At 46.9% G+C, this 20,413-nt stretch overlaps 1 protein-coding gene across 1 annotated transcript in view; it reads right to left on the reverse strand.

Annotated features, from left to right (window-relative positions):
* Nucleotides 1–822: 822 nt before the first annotated feature.
* Nucleotides 823–20,413, reverse strand: part of chsy1 (chondroitin sulfate synthase 1) — a 93,257-nt gene continuing 73,666 nt past the window's right edge. Inside the window, exon 3 of the mRNA XM_065012256.1 lies at nucleotides 823–4,937. Coding sequence (XP_064868328.1) covers nucleotides 3,342–4,937 — 1,596 coding nt within the window. The 3' untranslated portion in view covers nucleotides 823–3,341. The remainder of the gene's footprint in view (nucleotides 4,938–20,413) is intronic.

Genomic DNA, 20,413 nt, shown 5'->3' on the forward strand with positions numbered 1-20,413 from the left:
CCCTATTTCATATGTAGTGCACTACTTCTGACCATGGTACATAGAGCTCTTGTCAAAAGTAGTGCACTATGTAGGGAATAGAGTGCCATTTGGAAAATAGGCTTAATAATGTCCTGGTTTCAGTTGTCTCTCGGAGGAGATTCATAAAACAAACTCTAGTCTCCTCCAGGCAGCCTCACTCCAGGGCACTTCTGTCCATGAGAACATACAGTACACTTTGATAATACATTTACTCCTAAATAATAATACAAAAATAATAGATTTGATTATGTTGCTTTTCTAGATGTGCTCAAAGCAGGAGCAGAAGTCTCCCATCCACTATTAACGTGCTGCCCCCACCTGGGCGATGCACGGGAGCCATGTGGCCCCAGAAAGCATGCCAGTCACCAGCTTTCATAATGAAGAGGAGGGTTATGAGGAGGCAAGAGATGATTAGGTGGCCATGATGTTATGAAGCCAGGCTGGGAATTTAATACACCGGGGTTATCATATGAGTATTCATATGTTAAGCAAACACGTATGCTGAGCAAATCTCTTGTCCAGGCCCATTTATGGTAGCCTGGTCCCAGATCAGTTTATGCCATCATGCCAACTCATTGTCAAGGAGTTGACATGATGGAATATACAGATCTGGGGACCAGGGTACATTTATGGATCCTACTCTAATTTGTCAAATTCAAGCTTTGACAGTCATCACCAAAGTTAGTACTACTATTGTTATGTCTTGACATGCCTTGCCTGTAAAATGCAACGGTCATCATTTAAAATGGCCACATGGTCAATGAATGCCTATCTAAAACAAGTACACCACCACAACAAAAGCATTTTTGATAAACATTTTTCATTTTATTTCTTAAATATAAAACCTTTCCCAGTTGGACAGGGCTGAATGAACAACAGAAATATTAAAAATCCCCAGAAAACCAAGACTATTATGATAGAGCACAGTTGTCCCTCCTGCTCCAAGTGTAGCGGACCCAGTCTTCTCTTGGGCTTAAAGACTGTGTGGAGTAGAGGAGACCTTTAAACCAGGGGAGTGCTGCTGCACAGAAGACATTCTCCTAAATAGACAGCTATATGGACAGGGACCAGATAATTCATTCTCAGAGTTCTACACTGAACAGAAATAGAAACGCAACATGTAAAGTGTTGGTTCCATGTTTCATGAACTGAAATAAAATATCCCAGATATGTTCCATACTCACAAAAAGGTTACTTCCCTGCTAGTGAGCATTTCTCCTTTTCCAGCTGATTAAACAGCAGGATCATTACACATGTGTACCTTGTGCTGGGGACAATAAAAGGCCACTCTAAAATGTGCAGTTTTGTCACACAACACAATGCCACAGATATCCCAAGTTTTGGGGAACATGCAGTTGGCATGCTGACTGTTGCCATAAGCCGACTCCAACATCGTTTTTAGAGAATTTGGCAGTACGTCAAACCGGCCTCACAACCGCAGACCACTTGTATGGCATCATGTGTGTGAGAGGTTTGCTGATGTCAACATTATGAACAGAGGGCCCCATGGTGGCGATGGGATTATGGTATGGACAGGCATAAGCTATGGACAACAAGCACAATTGCATTTTATTGATGGCAATTTGAATGCACAGAAATACCGTGGCGAGATCCTGAGGACCATTGTGAGGCCCATTTCTTTTAAGGTACAGATCTGTATTCCCAGTCATGTGAAATCCGTAAATTCATTCATTCATTTCAATTGACTGATTCCTTCATATGAATTGTAACTCAGTAAAATCTTTGAAATTGTTGCATTTATATTTTTGTTCAGTATAAAATCAGATTTCATTCTAAGAGTTCTATTCTAATTCATTGTACCAATGGGTGCTGAGAAGGTTCTGGAATTCACTCCAAGGGTTCTAAAATTATTTAGAATTCCTTCTAGTTCTATGAAGGAGCACAGCATCCCCTGACGTTCCCCTTCCTTTGTTCCTAAATCTGGATGACTAGTTTGATAGAGGCCTTAGATTCCTCATGAGAGCAAAGAGCTGGTGCTTCCTGACTCACTATACCTCTTCATCTACGGGACATGTCATGTTTGTGCCTGCACCTCCTAGAAAACAACATGACACACAACACCTAAAACACACTGTGCAAAAACTCTTTGGTAATCAGATGAGTTTGAGAGAGAAACAAAAAGAAAATGGAAAAACAACAATCCAACAACAGATGGGTATACAATTTTTCTAATATACATATTCCAACAGTCAGGTAACACAGAATGGAGACTGCAAATTCAATAAATTAGACAGCGGAGGATGAATTGCAGATATTAAATCCAGCAGTTGTGTTCACAGAAGTAAATAAAAAGAAAAATCTAAAATCAATTGAAAAAAACAACAGTGTTATTCTGTATTATAAACAAATGAAAAGGAATCAAAATGGTCCTTTAGTCTTAATTCAAATGGTTTTTCATCTAAAATCAACCTTCTTCAATGATGAAATGTTTGTTCATATCAACCTCCTGTAAACATTCACAATCAAGAGTACAGTTCCATTTAGAGCACTGCTGGTCTGTGAAGATGACAACACCCATCTTCTCCACCCACAAGACAAACGCTACACCTTTTAAAGAGCTTGTACATGCACATCACTGAGGTACACATAATATAACCCCGAATGTCACCATATCCCCCCCATACTCTCTTTATAGATCATGTAGCTCCCAGACACTTTCGCCCAAATGGGAAGAGTCTGGTGGACCAACGCATCAAACTTGGCCTTCGTTAGTCAATACAGAATGACTGTGAAAAACTCCTGGCGCATTGGCTTAATCTACCAACCAATCATCTCCCATAACACGCCTCACAGTCGTGTGATTTGCTCAAATGAAATGATGACAGGTACTTGACTCAGTAGGTCACTGCCATAGAATTCTATGGTCACTCCCACTAAGGCAAACTTTGAATTGTTGAAATCCCAGGCTTATATGTGCAACAACCTTGAGACAAGGTTACTGTACAAATAACACAGAATGGTCTTTATTACTAGACTGGTAGAATAAGACATCAGAGCACGTTGTTCTTGCGTCCAGAGTTATGGTAGGCTCATCCAAAGGAATATTCCTCATCGAGATGCTTTATTTTTCAGCATTAATGAAAACATCTTCTACAGTCACGTTTGTCTCAGTCAGTTCAACGTTCACGTGTTTTCTTTAAAAAAAGCAGATTTCCAAAATATATCCAAGTCTTTTTTGTTTCTGTAAAAAATAAATTAGGTAGTTAAAAATGCTGCTAAGACAAATGGGAAGAGGGAAAGACACCCAGGCCTGGGGGACTCCACATACTGCTTTTGTCAGTCCTGGCCGGAGTGCTTTCTCACGCTGTCCTGAGGGATTCGTTATTTGAGCTCCCGACCTTCCGGAAGCCGTGGTCGTTCTTCTCGAGCCACAGTTCAGCCAGCTGCTGTGTCGAGCCGTGCGACGAGGCTTTGGAGCCCAGGCACATCTTGTACTGGTTGGGCTCCAGGTTGGGGTCGCACACTACTGGATGGTGAACGTGTATGATCCCCGGGTCCGTGCTCCGGAACAACCGGATCCCTGATTGGACAAACTTGTTAAAGAGGTCCACGTCCTCCAAACCCCACCCTTGGATGGAGGTGTCGAAGCCCCCGGCCCCGACCAGGTCGCCCTTGTAAACACAGACAATGCCGAAGCCGTAGTGACGCCACAGACCCGTCTTGGCGGTGAACACATAGTGGTTCTCACTGGGCACCTTACCGGCATAAACCACCTTGGGGTCGTACTGACTGAAGATGATGGGGAAGTAGGTCTGCTCCCCCAGGACCGTGTTACTCCGGCACCTCTTGAGGAAGTCGGTTGTGAAGAGCAGGTCCACGTCGCAATAGAAGAGCAGCGAGTCGTTGGAGAAGTGGGCCGAGCCCACCTCCAGAGCCAAGGCCCGGGAGAAGGAGCCCGACACGGGCTGGATCTCCATCTCGGCACGGGGGTACTTGATGTGGTACTCCCTCATCAGCTCCACCTGCTTGACCCGCTCTGTGTTGTTGTCGGTGCTGAAGAGGAGGATGAGCAGCTTGACGTTCTGGTTGGGGATCAGGCACACCCGTTCTAAATTGGTCATGAAGCGGACAAAGATGTCGTAGCGTCCGGATAGCGGCACCAGTATGTTGACCTTAGGCTCCTTCGGCTCCTTCTGGTCCTGGCTAGAGCTGGACAGCTTGAAGGGCACGAACATCTTGAGGGAGTTGGAGAGGAAGGACAGGGAGTCAGAGTCCTGGTTGATGCTGCTGGCGAGAGCCTTGTCGTCCATCTCCTCTTCCTCTCTGAACTGGATCTGGCTGAAGGTCTGCTGGAGGTAGGCATGTCTCCTCACCGGCACCGTCATGGTCTTCCCTTTGTGCTTCTTGTAGAGGAGCAACAGGTCCAGCACGTACTCCGCCCCGTACATGGGGTTGACCCGCCGGTAGCCGTACTGGATCTCCTTGAAGTCGATCACTCGTCCCCGCGTCTTGGCGTTGGCGTTAATCATCTCCATCACCTGCATGATGATGTCATCCAGGGCCAGATGCTGGGAGGAGTCCATTCCCCGGCGGGGGGGTTGGCCGTCAGACGAGGAGAACAGGTACTTGCCCGTCAGGAACTCCCACTCCAGGACCTCCTCGCGGAGCCGAGGGTGGAACCTCATGAAGGATGGAGGCATGCCCAGCTGCAGGTCCTCTCGGCTGGGCTCGGCTGCCCCGTAGCGGCACATCTGGACGATCTCACGGTGGAGCTGGACGGTGCGGTGGCGGAGCTGGGCGATCTTGCGGCTGAGCATGTAGCTGTGCAGGCGGTACTGATAGGGCGGGTTCTTGTTGGGGTGCAGGGTGATGGCCCGGTGGATCTTGCTATTGTGGAGGTCGCGGATGTATCCCTTCTTGTTGGGCTCGTAGTTCTCATAGAACAGCTGCTGCATCTGGGGAGAGAAGAGAGGGAGACAACGGCTGAGGTTATATCAATAAACACAATATGGCACAATAGAACACTCATGCATTATATAGACTAGGCCCTGTGTGGGAGTGTACAAAAGCACAACGCATACAGAGCGCGCTTTAGGACAGAAAACATTCTGCCCTCTAAAATGTGAATAGCAAAAAACAAGTTGCACAACACAGTTGTGACCCCTGTTGACCCCTCTCCGCTGCCTGTACTTGTATACTGCTCCACTGGATGTCTATATGAATGTAAACTCCTGCAGCCCAACAGAGATGTTATTTTTATCAGACGTCCTGCTGCTAATGCAAAGTGCAAATTAGAACAGGCTCAAGGAATGCCTTCTGGAGGTGAGCTCCGAGCTTACAGAGCCCTCAAATATTGACCAGGGAGCGGGTAAGCCTCGACGGTTCCATGAGTGTTGACTGCAAACCTGTTGAGGCTTTACAAACCTAATGTTCCCCCAATCACAGGGGGCCCTGTGAGTAAACTGTGGGACAGCTGCTGAGGCCCATATTGGCAGTGACTCAAGCGTGGCCAAGAAGGAAGGGTCTGTGTTGTTGACCAATCCAATGAAGGGAGTCCTCAGAGGTCTATTTGCGAAAGACAGACACCGCTCAGAAAAAGGCCTCCAATTTTGAGAAGGACGGCTCTGGAATGCAGCCACAAACCCAGTCCCCTGGGGGAAAGGCAATACACAGAATCGGACAGGATCGGTATAGAGGCCAGGCCTGATAGTTTTATAAAAGCGATACCTAACTAGTGTAAGTACGGCTGGTCACAAGAACTCAGTGAATAAGTCTCTTTGCTTTTCCATGGGCTCTGCCCCTGCCTTCCTGCACCTAGGAGGAGTTGGAACGTGGCCAACCATAAAATCAAGCAGTCTGATCAATGGAAATCTTGAGCAAACCCCAAGCTTTAGAGTGTGAGGGGTCAGGTAGGCTATTACATCAGAACCAAGGGGGCTATCACATGGCAGCCTTACACACATTTATTTAACGAGCATAGAAAATAAGATCTAAGAAAAAGATTGTTGCAGTAGTCAACCCCTACACGTGTCCATGTTTCACTGGTTCTGAGAAGTGACTGGCAAATAGCCCTCTTTGGACACCAAACCAGTGGGTGCATCTTTATATTATAAAGTGGCTTCCTCTCCATCTCTCCTTCCCATCATCTCCTTCCATACATTGGAGAAGTCAGTGACATGGAGAGGATATCTTCTCCTTTGTTCTGAGAGGTGGCCAAATGAAGATCTCTTCTCCTTTGTTCTGAGAGGTGGCCAAATGAAGATCCCCTCTCCTTTGTTCTGAGAGGTGGCCAAATGAAGATCTCCTCTCCTTTGTTCTGAGAGGTGGCCAAATGAAGATCTCTTCTCCTTTGTTCTGAGAGGTGGCCAAATGAAGATCTGCTCTCCTTTGTTCTGAGAGGTGGCCAAATGAAGATCTCCATTTAAGTCTTTGTCTCTGAGAGGTGGCCAAATGAAGATCCACTTTACTCCTTTGTTCTTTTTCTGAGAGGTGGCCAAATGAAGATCCCCTCTCTTTGTTCTGAGAGGTGGCCAAATGAAGATCTCTCTCCTTTGTTCTGAGAGGTGGCCAAATGAAGATCCCCTCTCCTTTGTTCTGAGAGGTGGCCAAATGAAGATCTCCTCTCCTTTGTTCTGAGAGGTGGCCAAATGAAGATCTCTTCTCCTTTGTTCTGAGAGGTGGCCAAATGAAGATCCCCTCTCCTTTGCTCTGAGAGGTGGCCAAATGAAGATCTCCTCTCCTTTGTTCTGAGAGGTGGCCAAATGAAGATCTCCTCTCCTTTGTTCTGAGAGGTGGCCAAATGAAGATCTCTTCTCCTTTGCTCTGAGAGGTGACCAAATGAAGATCTCCTCTCCTTTGTTCTGAGAGGTGGCCAAATGAAGATCTCTCTCCTTTGTTCTGAGAGGTGGCCAAATGAAGATCTCCTCTCCTTTGCTCTGAGAGGTGACCAAATGAAGATCCCCTCTCCTTTGTTCTGAGAGGTGGCCAAACGAAGATCTCCTCTCCTTTGTTCTGAGAGGTGGCCAAATGAAGATCTGCTCTCCTTTGTTCTGAGAGGTGGCCAAATGAAAGGAGGAAGATTAGAAGGAGCCACTTCAGAGTACTGAGACGTACCCCAGCAGGTAGGCCAAGTCAGATTGTTCTGAGTGCCCAGCTGTGAGGCAGTAGACATCAGCACTGCAGCCAGTCAGCCAGTCAGGATGTTGACCTCCCTCTCTCCCATGGCTTCCCCATCATTACCACCTCTAACGACCTGACTTTTGTCTTCCATGTCTCCTTCAGCAGTTAAGACTCAGAATGATTTTTCACATTCATTAAGCCTCCATACCACACCGCTCACAATCCTCACATCAGCACACTTTCATCTAATCACCCTGAATGGCTCATTAAGAAATAAAAGGAAGAAAAATATAAGTGGTAAATTATCGCTGTGAGTTTTAAGTCTTGTGTCACACACAACCACATCAAGCATTGCTTTTGTGAAGAAGGTGGAGGACCCCAAGCTCAGTGATGGACAGAACCTAAGCGCTGAAAAGCATACCATGTGTTTTATGCCAGGTTTTAACAACCTATTGTATTCAGACCTTCTGTGTTCAAATGCTTCAAAAATCTGTGCTTGATTGAGTTCACATGTAACCAATGGAATGGTGCAAACCCAGCCCATCTGGCACTCCAGGCAAGCTAGATCAAACACTAAAAGCATTTGAAATACATCAAATACTAGTTGAACCCAGGTCTGATTGTAGTAATCTGTTGTAATCACAACAACTGGTGGAAGAGCAGAGGCATCGGAATAGACGGCTCGGGAACAGAAGACAAAAGGTTCCCCAATATACACCCGTCTCTTCAGGCACTTAATCAGGAGGAGATCATATCTGGACACATTAAGATGACAGCTCAGTGTTGTAACATATCTGGACACATTAAGATGACAGCTCAGTGTTGTATCATATCTGGACACATTAAGATGACAGCTCAGTGTTGTAACATATCTGGACACATTAAGATGACAGCTCAGTGTTGTATCATATCTGGACACATTAAGATGACAGCTCAGTGTTGTAACATATCTGGACACATTAAGATGACAGCTCAGTGTTGTATCATATCTGGACACATTAAGATGGCAACTCAGTGTTGTAACATATCTGGACACATTAAGATGACAGCTCAGTGTTGTATCATATCTGGACACATTAAGATGACAGCTCAGTGTTGTATCATATCTGGACACATTAAGATGACAGCTCAGTGTTGTAACATATCTGGACACATTAAGATGACAGCTCAGTGTTGTAACATATCTGGACACATTAAGATGACAGCTCAGTGTTGTAACATATCTGGACACATTAAGATGACAGCTCAGTGTTGTAACATATCTGGACACATTAAGATGACAGCTCAGTGTTGTAACATATCTGGACACATTAAGATGACAGCTCAGTGTTGTAACATATCTGGACACATTAAGATGACAGCTCAGTGTTGTATCATATCTGGACACATTAAGATGGCAACTCAGTGTTGTATCATATCTGGACACATTAAGATGGCAGCTCAGTGTTGTAACATATCTGGACACATTAAGATGGCAGCTCAGTGTTGTATCATATCTGGACACATTAAGATGGCAACTCAGTGTTGTAACATATCTGGACACATTAAGATGACAGCTCAGTGTTGTATCATATCTGGACACATTAAGATGGCAACTCAGTGTTGTATCATATCTGGACACATTAAGATGACAGCTCAGTGTTGTAACATATCTGGACACATTAAGATGACAGCTCAGTGTTGTATCATATCTGGACACATTAAGGCGACAGCTCAGTGTTGTAGCTATCTGGACACATTAAGATGACAGCTCAGTGTTGTATCATATCTGGACACATTAAGATGACAGCTCAGTGTTGGACACATTAAGATGACAGCTCAGTGTTGTATCATATCTGGACACATTAAGATGACAGCTCAGTGTTGTAACATATCTGGACACATTAAGATGACAGCTCAGTGTTGTAACATATCTGGACACATTAAGATGACAGCTCAGTGTTGTAACATATCTGGACACATTAAGATGGCAACTCAGTGTTGTAACATATCTGGACACATTAAGATGGCAACTCAGTGTTGTAACATATCTGGACACATTAAGATGACAACTCAGTGTTGTAACATATCTGGACACATTAAGATGACATTGTTGTAAGATGACAGCTCAGTGTTGTAACATATCTGGACACATTAAGATGACAGCTCAGTGTTGTATCATATCTGGACACATTAAGATGACAGCTCAGTGTTGTAACATATCTGGACACATTAAGATGACAGCTCAGTGTTGTATCATATCTGGACACATTAAGATGACAGCTCAGTGTTGTAACATATCTGGACACATTAAGATGACAGCTCAGTGTTGTATCATATCTGGACACATTAAGATGACAGCTCAGTGTTGTATCATATCTGGACACATTAAGATGACAGCTCAGTGTTGTAAATGTAGAATGAGTCATACCACCGTCTCATCTCCCTGCTAACTCTTTATCTCCTAGCCTCCATAAAGTCAAGATGGACGCCACTCCAAACAAAGCAGAGGGAAAACAAACAGTGCTGTCAAGTCCATTACAAGAGGACAACACTATCGCAGCGGGACTAAATATCCCCCTGAACAAACAAGTAGTCATTGTGGAGCGATTGCATTCGGAGACAGGTGATACAATTGTCTTCCTTGGACCGCGCTACTTGGGCCTAAATCAACACATTACGTCTGGACAGCAGAACCCGGCAAAGTAATGTGAGTAGATATGCACTCTGGGGCAGTGTCCAAAATGGCACCCTATCCCCATGTAGTGCATTACTTTTGACCAGAACCATATGGGACCCCGGTCAAAAGTAGTGAGCTGCATAGGGAATAGTGTGCCATTTGGGACACTGGCTGGGTAAGTGACGGTTCCAGTCTGGCTCATGTCGGGGCTAGCGCTGGCTAGCGTGGGCTTCCTCTGGAGTCGTGCGTAAACTGAACGCCAGTCAATCTGTGATGAACATACAGCATGGCCAAGGGAAACACCAACGGCAGACACCATCTATTCATAACCAATATTACAAGGGACAAGTTGTCTGAAATCACCATTAAAGGGTGAGAATAGAGCCATTTTGGCGTACAGAAAACTTCTCAGGTGTTGGAATGTGAAAGGCTGTTGGAATGCAACTCAGAGGGAAATATATGCTCCTCTGATCAGCAACCATCAGGGGCAGGAATGTGACTGAAAACCTCAGGCCCGGGGCAGCTGAAAACCTCAGGCCCGAGGCAACATGCTGGTATTATTAGGTCATTAGCATTAGTTGGGGGGACAGGGAATGTAGGGAATAGGGTGCCATTACGGAAGCAGTCAGAGAATCCCACAGGGCTGTAACCTAGTCTATTGCTGCCACCAGTTGAATCCCACAGGGCCGTAACCTAGTCTATTGCTGCCACCAGTTGAATCCCACAGGGCCTTAACCTAGTCTATTGCTGCCACCAGTTGAATCCCACAGGGCCGTAACCTAGTCTATTGCTGCCACCAGTTGAATCCCACAGGGCCGTAACCTACCAGTCTAACCTTCTATTGCTGCCACCAGTTGAATCCCACAGGGCCGTAACCTAGTCTATTACTGCCACCAGTTGAATCCCACAGGGCCGTAACCTAGTCTATTGCTGCCACCAGTTGAATCCCACAGGGCCGTAACCTAGTCTATTGCCCACAGTTGTCTATTGCTGCCACCAGTTGAATCCCACAGGGCCGTAACCTAGTCTATTGCTGCCACCAGTTGAATCCCACAGGGCAACCTAGTTGTTGAATCCCACAGGCCGTAACCTAGTCTATTGCTGCCACCAGTTGAATCCCACAGGGCCGTAACCTAGTCTATTGCTGCCACCAGTTGAATCCCACAGGGCCGTAACCTAGTCTATTGCTGCCACCAGTTGAATCCCACAGGGCCGTAACCTAGTCTATTGCTGCCACCAGTTGAATCCCACAGGGCCGTAACCTAGTCTATTGCTGCCACCAGTTGAATCCCACAGGGCCGTAACCTAGTCTATTGCTGCCACCAGTTGAAGGGCCGTCCCTATTGCTGCCAGTAACCTAGTCTATTGCTGCCACCAGTGTGACAGGTTTGGTAGTCTGGGACGAGCCACACATCTCTGGCCCATGATAAAGGAGCGCAGCACCAGACCTGCTGATCTTTAAAAGTACAATAACAAGGCTTTATGTACTGTTGTTTTATTGATGACTTTTATGGTTCTATGATTTGTGTGTGCATGTGTGTGTGTGTGGTGTGTGTGTCTGTTGTGTGTGCATGTGTGTGTCTGTTGTGTGTGCATGTGTGTGTGTCTGTTGTGTGTGCATGTGTGTGTGTCTGTTGTGTGTGCATGTGCATGTGTGTGTGTCTGTTGTGTGTGCATGGGTCTGTTGTGTGTGTGTGTCTGTTGTGTGTGCATGTGTGTGTGTCTGTTGTGTGTGTGTGTCTGTTGTGTGTGCATGGGGCTGTTGTGTGTGTGTGTCTGTTGTGTGTGCATGTGTGTGTGTCTGTTGTGTGTGTGTGTCTGTTGTGTGTGCATGTATGTTGTGTGTGCATGTGTGTGTGTCTGTTGTGTGTGTGTGTGTGCATGTATGTGTGTCTGTTGTGTGTGCATGTGTCTGTTGTGTGTGCGTGTCTGTTGTGTGTGCATGTGTGTGTGTGTGTCTGTTGTGTGTGCATGTGTGTGTGTCTGTTGTGTTTGTGTGTCTGTTGTGTGTGTCTGTTGTGGTGTGTGTCTGTTGTGTGTGTGTGTGTCTGTTGTGTGTGTCTGTTGTGTGTTGTGTGTGTGTCTGTTGTGTGTGCATGTGTGTGTGTGTCTGTTGTGTGTGTGTCTGTTGTGTGTGTGTGTCTGTTGTGTGTGCGTGTGTCTGTTGTGTGTGTGTGTCTGTTGTGTGTGTGTGTCTGTTGTCTGTGTGTCTGTTGTGTGTGCATGTGTGTGTGTGTGTTGTGTGTGTGTGTTGTGTGTGTGTCTGTTGTGTGTGTGTGTCTGTTGTGTGTGCATGTGTGTGTGTATGTATGTGTGTCTGTTGTGTGTGTGTGTCTGTTGTGTGTGCATGTGTGTGTGTGTCTGTTGTGTGTGCATGTGTGTGTGTGTCTGTTGTGTGTGTGTGTCTGTTGTGTGTGTGTGTCTGTTGTGTGTGTGTGTTGTGTGTGCTGTCTGTTGTGTGTGCATGTGTGTGTGTCTGTTGTGTGTGTGTCTGTCTGTTGTGTGTGTGTCTGTTGTGTGTGTCTGTTGTGTGTGTGTGTGTTGTGTGTGTGTGTGTCTGTTGTGTGTGTGTGTGTCTGTGTGTGTGTGTGTGTGTCTGTTGTGTGTGCATGTGTGTGTGTGTCTGTTGTGTGTGTGTCTGTGTGTGTGTGTGTCTGTTGTGTGTGTGTCTGTTGTGTGTGCATGTCTGTTGTGTGTGTGTGTCTGTTGTGTGTGTGTGTCTGTTGTGTGTGTGTGTCTGTTGTGTGTGTGTCTCTGTTGTGTGTGCATCTGTGTGTGTCTGTTGTGTGTGTGTGTGTCTGTTGTGTGTGTGTGTTGTGTGTGTGTGTGTGTTGTGTGTGTGTGTCTGTGTGTGTGTGTGTGTCTGTTGTGTGTGCATGTGTGTGTCTGTTGTGTGTGCATGTGTGTGTGTTGTGTGTGCATGTGTGTGTGTCTGTTGTGTGTGCATGTGTGTGTGTCTGTTGTGTGTGCATGTGTGTGTGTCTGTTGTGTGTGCATGTGTGTGTGTCTGTTGTGTGTGCATGTGTGTGTGTGTCTGTTGTGTGTGCATGTGTGTGTGTCTGTTGTGTGTGTGTCTGTTGTGTGTGCATGTGTGTGTGTCTGTTGTGTGTGTGTGTGTCTGTTGTGTGTCTGTTGTGTGTGTGTGTCTGTTGTGTGTGTGTGTCTGTTGTGTGTGCATGTGTGTGTGTCTGTTGTGTTTGTGTGTCTGTTGTGGTTGTGTGTCTGTTGTGTGTGTGTGTCTGTTGTGTGTGTGTATCTGTTGTGTGTGCATCTGTGTGTGTCTGTTGTGTGTGTGTGTCTGTGTGTGTGTGTATGTTGTGTGTGCATGTGTGTGTGTATGTTGTGTGTGCATGTGTGTGTGCATGTGTCTGTTGTGTGTGCATGTGTCTGTTGTGTGTGCATGTGTCTGTTGTGTGTGCATGTGTCTGTTGTGTGTGCATGTGTGTGTGTGTCTGTTGTGTGTGCATGTGTGTGTGTCTGTTGTGTGTGTCTGTTGTGTGTGTGTGTATGTTGTGTGTGTGTCTGTTGTGTGTGCGTGTGTCTGTTGTGTGTGCATGTGTGTGTGTCTGTTGTGTGTGCATCTGTTGTGTGTGTGTGTCTGTTGTGTGTGTGTCTGTTCTGGTCTATTTCAGCTGCAGGTGCAATGTGCATGTGTAGTTTCAACTGTTCTGCCTTCTTATTATGTGTCTGTTGTGTGCTGGTCATTTATGAACATTTGAACATCTTGTGTGTGTCTGTTGTGTGTTCTGTTATAATTCCACCCGTGTGTGTGTCAGCCAGAAGAGGACTGGCCACCCCATGTGCCTGGTTCTGTTGTGTTTGTTCTGTTGTTTTGTGTGTCTGTTGTGTGTGAGTTTTTCTGCCACCGTGCTTCTACACCTGTTGTGTGTGTGTCTGTTGTGGTGTGTCTGTTGTTGTGTGCTGTTGTGGGTGTCTGTTGTGTGTGCATGTGTGTGTGTCAGCACTTTGAGATATCAGCTGATGTGTGTGTGTATGTAAATAAATGTGATTTGATTTTGATTTGATTATGGTCCAGTGACATTGTGTGTGTATCTCGTGTGCATGTGAGAGAGACAGCTTGCGTCTGTGTCTAAATGGTGCAATTCACCCTGCTGCTCAGATGCAATGTTCGATTAGCTTCATCCATCAGTGCTGGTCATTTATGAACATTTGAACATCTTGGCCATGTTCTGTTATAATCTCCACAACTAAGAGGACTGGGAGCTGACCAGCCAGAGGGGAGTTTTTCCTAGGGAGCATTGCTTGCTGTTTGCCAGAGGCTGAGTTTCTGTACAGCACTTTGAGATATCAGCTGATGTACCAGAGGAGATAAATAAATGTGATTTGATTTTGATTTGATTATGGTCCAGTGACATTACCGCTGACCAGCCAGAGGAGAGAATCCATCAGTTGCCCTACCTACAACTAGAGGGGAGCTGACCAGCCAGAGGGGAAAGGGAGAGAGGGGAGCTGACCAGCCAGAGGGGAGAGGGAGAGAGAGGGGAGCTGACCCACCAGAGGAGAGAAGGAGAGAGAGGGGAGCTGACCAGCCAGAGGAGAGAAGGAGAGAGAGGGGAGCTGACCAGCCAGAGGAGAGAGGGAGAGAGAGGGGAGCTGACCAGCCAGAGGAGAGAGGGAGAGAGAGGGGAGCTGACCAGCCGGAGGGGAGAGGGAGAGAGGGGAGCTGACCAGCCAGAGGGGAGAGGGAGAGAGAGGGAGCTGACCAGCCAGGGGAGAGGGAGAGAGAGGGGAGCTGACCAGCCAGAGGGGAGAGAGGGAGAGAGAGGGAGCTGACCAGCCAGAGGGAGAGGAGAGAGAGGGGAGCTGACCAGCCAGGGGGAGAGGGAGAGAGAGGGGAGCTGACCAGCCAGGGGGAGAGGGAGAGAGAGGGGAGCTGACCAGCCAGGGGGAGAGGGAGAGAGGGGAGCTGACCAGCCAGGGGAGAGGGAGAGAGAGGGGAGCTGACCAGCCAGGGGGAGAGGGAGAGAGAGGGGAGCTGACCAGCCAGGGGGAGAGGGAGAGAGAGGGAGCTGACCAGCCAGGGGGGGAGAGGGAGAGAGAGGGGAGCTGACCAGCCAGGGGGAGAGGGAGAGAGAGGGGAGCTGACCAGCCAGGGGGAGAGGGAGAGAGAGGGGAGCTGACCAGCCAGGGGAGAGGGAGAGAGAGGGGAGCTGACCAGCCAGAGGGGAGAGGGAGAGAGAGGGGAGCTGACCAGCCAGGGGGGAGAGGGAGAGAGAGGGGAGCTGACCAGCCGGAGGGGAGAGGGAGAGGAGCTGACCAGCCAGGGGGAGAGGGAGAGAGAGGGGAGCTGACCAGCCAGGAGGGAGAGAGAGGGGAGCTGACCAGCCGGAGGGGAGAGGGAGAGAGAGGGGAGCTGACCAGCCAGGGGGGAGAGGGAGAGAGAGGGGAGCTGACAAGAGTAAAGGGTAAAGAGTAAGAGTAAAGAAAATGGGCAGAAGGGTAAAAAAGAGGAGTGGCGTTCGGGACCATAGTAGGGTGGATAGATGAACAAAAGGGGACAAGGAGAGGAAAGGAGGAGAGGAGTTCCAGGCAGTAGAACACAGGACAGAGGAGAGGAAAGGAGGAGAGGAGTCCCAGGCAGTAGAACACAGGACAGAGGAGAGGAAAGGAGGAGAGGAGCCTCAGGCAGTAGAACACAGGACAGAGGAGAGGAGTCCCAGGCAGAAGAACACAGGACAGAGGAGAGGAAAGGAGGAGAGGAGTCCCAGGCAGCAGAACACAGGACAGAGGAGAGGAAAGGAGGAGAGGAGTCCCAGGCAGCAGAACACAGGACAGAGGAGAGGAAAGGAGGAGAGGAGCCTCAGGCAGTAGAACACAGGACAGAGGAGAGGAGTCCCATGCAGAAGAACACAGGACAGAGGAGAGGAAAGGAGGAGAGGAGTCCCAGGCAGCAGAACACAGGACAGAGGAGAGGAAAGGAGGAGTCCCAGGCAGCAGAACACAGGACAGAGGAGAGGAGTCCCAGGCAGAAGAACACAGGACAGAGGAGAGGAAAGGAGGAGAGGAGTCCCAGGCAGTAGAACACAGGACAGAGGAGAGGAGCAGAGGAGTTCCAGGCAGTACAGGACAGAGGAGAGGAGGAGAAGAGGAGGGAGGGTAGAAGGAGGAGAAGAGGAGAGGCACCGGCTATGTTTAATCCGTGACAGAAGGAAAGTAGCTTTGCATGTCCCGCAGCGGAGAGGGTCTAATTATGCAGCGTAGCTGGCCTCTCTGTGCTCGAGTGTGGTCTGTCCAAAGTGATTTCTCTGCCCGCCTATCCTCTCCTCACACCTATGGCATCCTCACAATAGCCACTCCTCTCCTCACACCTATGGCTGCCTCACAATAGCCACTCCTCTCCTCACACCTATGGCTGCCTCACAATAGCCACTCCTCTCCTCACACCTATGGCTGCCTCACAATAGCCACTCCTCTCCTCACACCTATGGCTGCCTCACAATAGCCACTCCTCTCCTCACACCTATGGCAGCCTCACAATAGCCACTCCTCTCCTCACAATAGCCACTCCTCTCCTCACACCTATGGCTGCCTCACAATAGCCACTCCTCTCCTCACACCTATGGCTGCCTCCTCTCAATAGCCACAGCCTCACAATCCACTCCTCCTCACACCTATGGCAGCCTCACAATAGCCACTCCTCTCCTCACACCTATGGCTGCCTCACAATAGCCACTCCTCCTCCTATGGCACAGCCTCACAATAGCCACTCCTCTCCTCACACCTATGGCAGCCTCACAATAGCCACTCCTCTCCTCACACCTATGGCAGCCTCACAATAGCCACTCCTCTCCTCACACCTATGGCAGCCTCACAATAGCCACTCCTCTCCTCACACCTATGGCAGCCTCACAATAGCCACTCCTCTCCTCACACCTATGGCAGCCTCACAATAGCCATGAAATTGAGTCTCTGAAGGGATACGGATGTGTACCCTTCAGCAGCATTGTGACACCAGATTAATTTAGTGTATGTGTCCCAAATGGCACCCTATTCCCTATATAGTGCACTACTTTTTAACAGAGCCACGGTCATATAGGGAATAGGGTGCCATTTGGGACACAGCCCAGATGACTTCATTGTGACACCAGACGTATTGTCATGCAGCAGCAGCCATTGGCTATTATTAGACAAGCTGAAAGAGACAGTCTAAAGATCAATAGATCTTTGATGTATAGAGACAGCATACTGGAGACAGCATACTGGAGACAGCATACTGGAGACAGCATACTGGGTGGTGAATGCAGTGGGCTGTAGCCATAAAGATGACAGAGCCTCTCTCTGCAATGGCTGCTTCCATGACGGGATTTGGGCCAAGTGAGCCTCCTATCCAACTCTATGGCTGTAGCTATAGAAAAGAATGCTGGACAGCAGTTGGATCAAGGCCCTTTCGTATCTCTGTAGGAAATTATTTGAAATGTGATTCATACACGGAACACTGCCCAGAGTGCATTTCTGTGAGTTGGAATTGAATTGACTCCAACACTATTGGTTTAGTGCATCTGCATTCTCAGCTGGGAGACAAACCCCCCCAAATTCCAAAGAACTGCGATCCCACAGATGTCACAGACAACAGATTTCCTCTACTGCTCATCTAATCAGAGACATCAAAGCATCTCATCTGAAGATTCTACTCCGGGTTTAGTCTAGAGTCTAAATATTTTTACGAGCCTAAAGAGAGAATGTTTCTGGTGTATATTGCACACATGTTGTGGTCGACTACTGTTCCAGTCATTGACAGATTTAAACATCTGCTTTTCAGCCATTAGCGCTGTCTGGTTTGCCAACAATGAATTCAACCATGTTTCCTTCAACTACAACACATCTGAGACACACAGACGATAAGATGAACAACTAGCTGGATTCCTCTAGCGGTGTGGCTTCATTTCCTAGCTGTAGCTTCGGAGGTATTCAGTAACACTCCACTAACCATTTAGTTATTATCTCTCGTCAGTAGTTTTCTCCCTTCAATAACTAACAATCTGCAGAGTCAGCAGAGGAAGAAAAGAGAGAAGGGAGTGGCTCTGGGTTGAACCAGGAAGAGAGGAGAGAGGTCCTGAGTTGGACCAGGAGGAGAGAGGAAAGAGAGGAGAAGGGAGTGGCTCTGGGTTGAACCAGGAAGAGAGGAGAGAGGTCCTGAGTTGGACCAGGAGGAGAGAGGAAAGAGAGGAGAAGGGAGTGGTTCTGGGTTGAAACAGGAAGAGAGGAGAGGTCCTGAGTTGGACCAGGAGGAGAGAGGAAAGAGAGTTGGACCAGGAGGAGAGAGGAAAGAGAGGAGAAGGGAGTGGTTCTGGGTTGAACCAGGAAGAGAGGAGAGGTCCTGAGTTGGACCAGGAGGAGAGAGGAAAGAGAGGCTCATTTGAATAAAACATATACCACAAGCCAACATGCAGTGGCTGTGTTCCAAATGGCACCATATGGCCCTTGTTAAAAGTAGTGCACTACATAAGGAGTAGGGTGCCATTTGGGCCGAAAAGACAGTACAGAGTAGTGATATGGCATTTGTGGCCGATACCAATATCCAATATTTTCCTTGCCAAAAACCCGATACTGATAAACCGCTATTTACAATTTTGGCAGCCTTTTAAGCATTCTAGTACAGTTAAATAGTTCACACACACACACACACATGGACGCAGCGGTCTAAGGCACTGCATCTCAGTGCAAGAGGCGTCACTACAGTTCCTGGTTCGAATCCAGGCTGTATCACATCCGGCCGTTATTGGGAGTCCCATAGGGTGGCACATAATTGGCCCAGCGTCGTCCGGGTTTGGTCGGTGTAGGACTTCATTGTAAATAAGAATTTGTTCTTAACTGACATGGCTAGTTAAATAAAGGTCACACATACACCAATAAGTTATTTTGTTGGCATTTAGGTATGTCCCCATTACCAGTAAAACATCATAAAATCCTATTTCTTTCACTTACTTGCTGTGCTGTTTCGTTGTTCAGTTGTTTCATTCTCAACCAGCATTTCTATGTAAAACCTGTTTGGGTTTTTGCGTGTCAAAAAAGATACAGGTTAAATAACACTATTTGACGTGTCAAATAAGCTTATTGCCCAATCAGGACCTGAATATGACTCTGCACGTCACAAGAATGTAACGAGTTCATACATGTTTTACATAGTTGTTACACATTGATTACACTAATCACTCGTATTTCATATGTCACAACGATTCATCGATACGTATGCTATGATGCTGGTAAAGTTGTCTCGCGCACCTACAGTTCTGGTCATAAAAAAAGCTAGCTAGCTCATGGATGAAAACAATGTTCTTCCCCAAAAACATAGACAAAAGACATAAATCTGTTTCAGTAGCTATCGTTAGCGAGCTAACTATATAGTTAGGTGTCATTATCTAAAATAACCCTATTTTATAAGACAGTTCTTATTTGATTAACGGTGGTCAGACCCATCTATGTGAAGCTAGCCACAATAAGGATTAGCCACAATAGTGGACTATGCGGTTTGCCTTCAAAATAAAAGGAATTGACAGTGATGCAAATTCATACAAATAGTAGAATTATGCCATAACTGAAAAGATCATGCTAAACGAGGTTGGAATGTTATAGAAAATCAACTAAAGACAATCTGTTAATCACACTGGATGTATTATACTTTAGAATTGCACTGGGGGCATACTTATTTCATTGTACAGCCTTACCTATGGATTGTGGATCAATGACATGGGGTATCAGTCTACTCAGTGACCCCCAGAGAACATAGCTCTTATTGCGGGACTCTGAAACAACTGTGAATTGAGCCACATTTATTGTCAACCTATGTGTATTGAACACTATTCCTGAGGAAAAACAATACTGCGTGGATGTTTGAGTCTGATAACTCTGAGGTGGACGTTGGGAAAACATATATTGGGTATTGAGTAGAATGTTACCCCATTTCATTGATCCCCAATCCTTAGGTAAAGCTGTACAGTGCAATATGAATGTCAATACACACAATAGGCTGACTGGGAAGGTGATTTCACACAGTCACAGTTCCGCGATAAGAGCTGCAACGCTAATATTTACGTAAACTCTTCACAGTTGTGTTCTATGGGTGTCACCGAGTAGCTCTATACCCCATTTCATTGGTTCACTTTCAAACCTTGTTTAACATTATCTAGTCTAAATATGGCAGGATTCCACCAATTGTAACCTTCTGCATCACTTTCAAAGAGGTACTGTTATTTTGAAGGCCAACCGCAAATTCCGCTATTGTGCCTTATCCTTATTATGGCTAGCTCCACAACACATAACCTGGTCAGGTCGAGCCTCACTAGCCAGATGAAGCTAGCTGGTTGCTTATAACGTTAGCTTTGTGCAACAGGATTAAGTAGCTGGCTAGCTATTTATTTTCATGAACTGAAGTTAAATTTCAATAGGCGAACAACAAGTGGCTACCTAGCTAATACTTACTCACAAGGAATCATTGCTAAGAATAATGAAAATGACTGCAGTTTCTACTGGTTATTGTTTTCAGGCTGGTTGTATTGGTGAAGCTAGGTACCAAGCTAAAGCTAGCTAGCTACCCCAGAAGTTGCAGTCCAACAAATAATAATGTATTATCAACGCGGTATTTTAAACGCATCTTTCGTGGCCGGTGTTTGTTTGTTTGCAGACTTTTTTGTA

The sequence above is a fragment of the Oncorhynchus nerka genome, linkage group LG27, assembly GCF_034236695.1.
Source record: "Oncorhynchus nerka isolate Pitt River linkage group LG27, Oner_Uvic_2.0, whole genome shotgun sequence".
Taxonomy (NCBI): Eukaryota; Metazoa; Chordata; class Actinopteri; order Salmoniformes; family Salmonidae; genus Oncorhynchus; species Oncorhynchus nerka.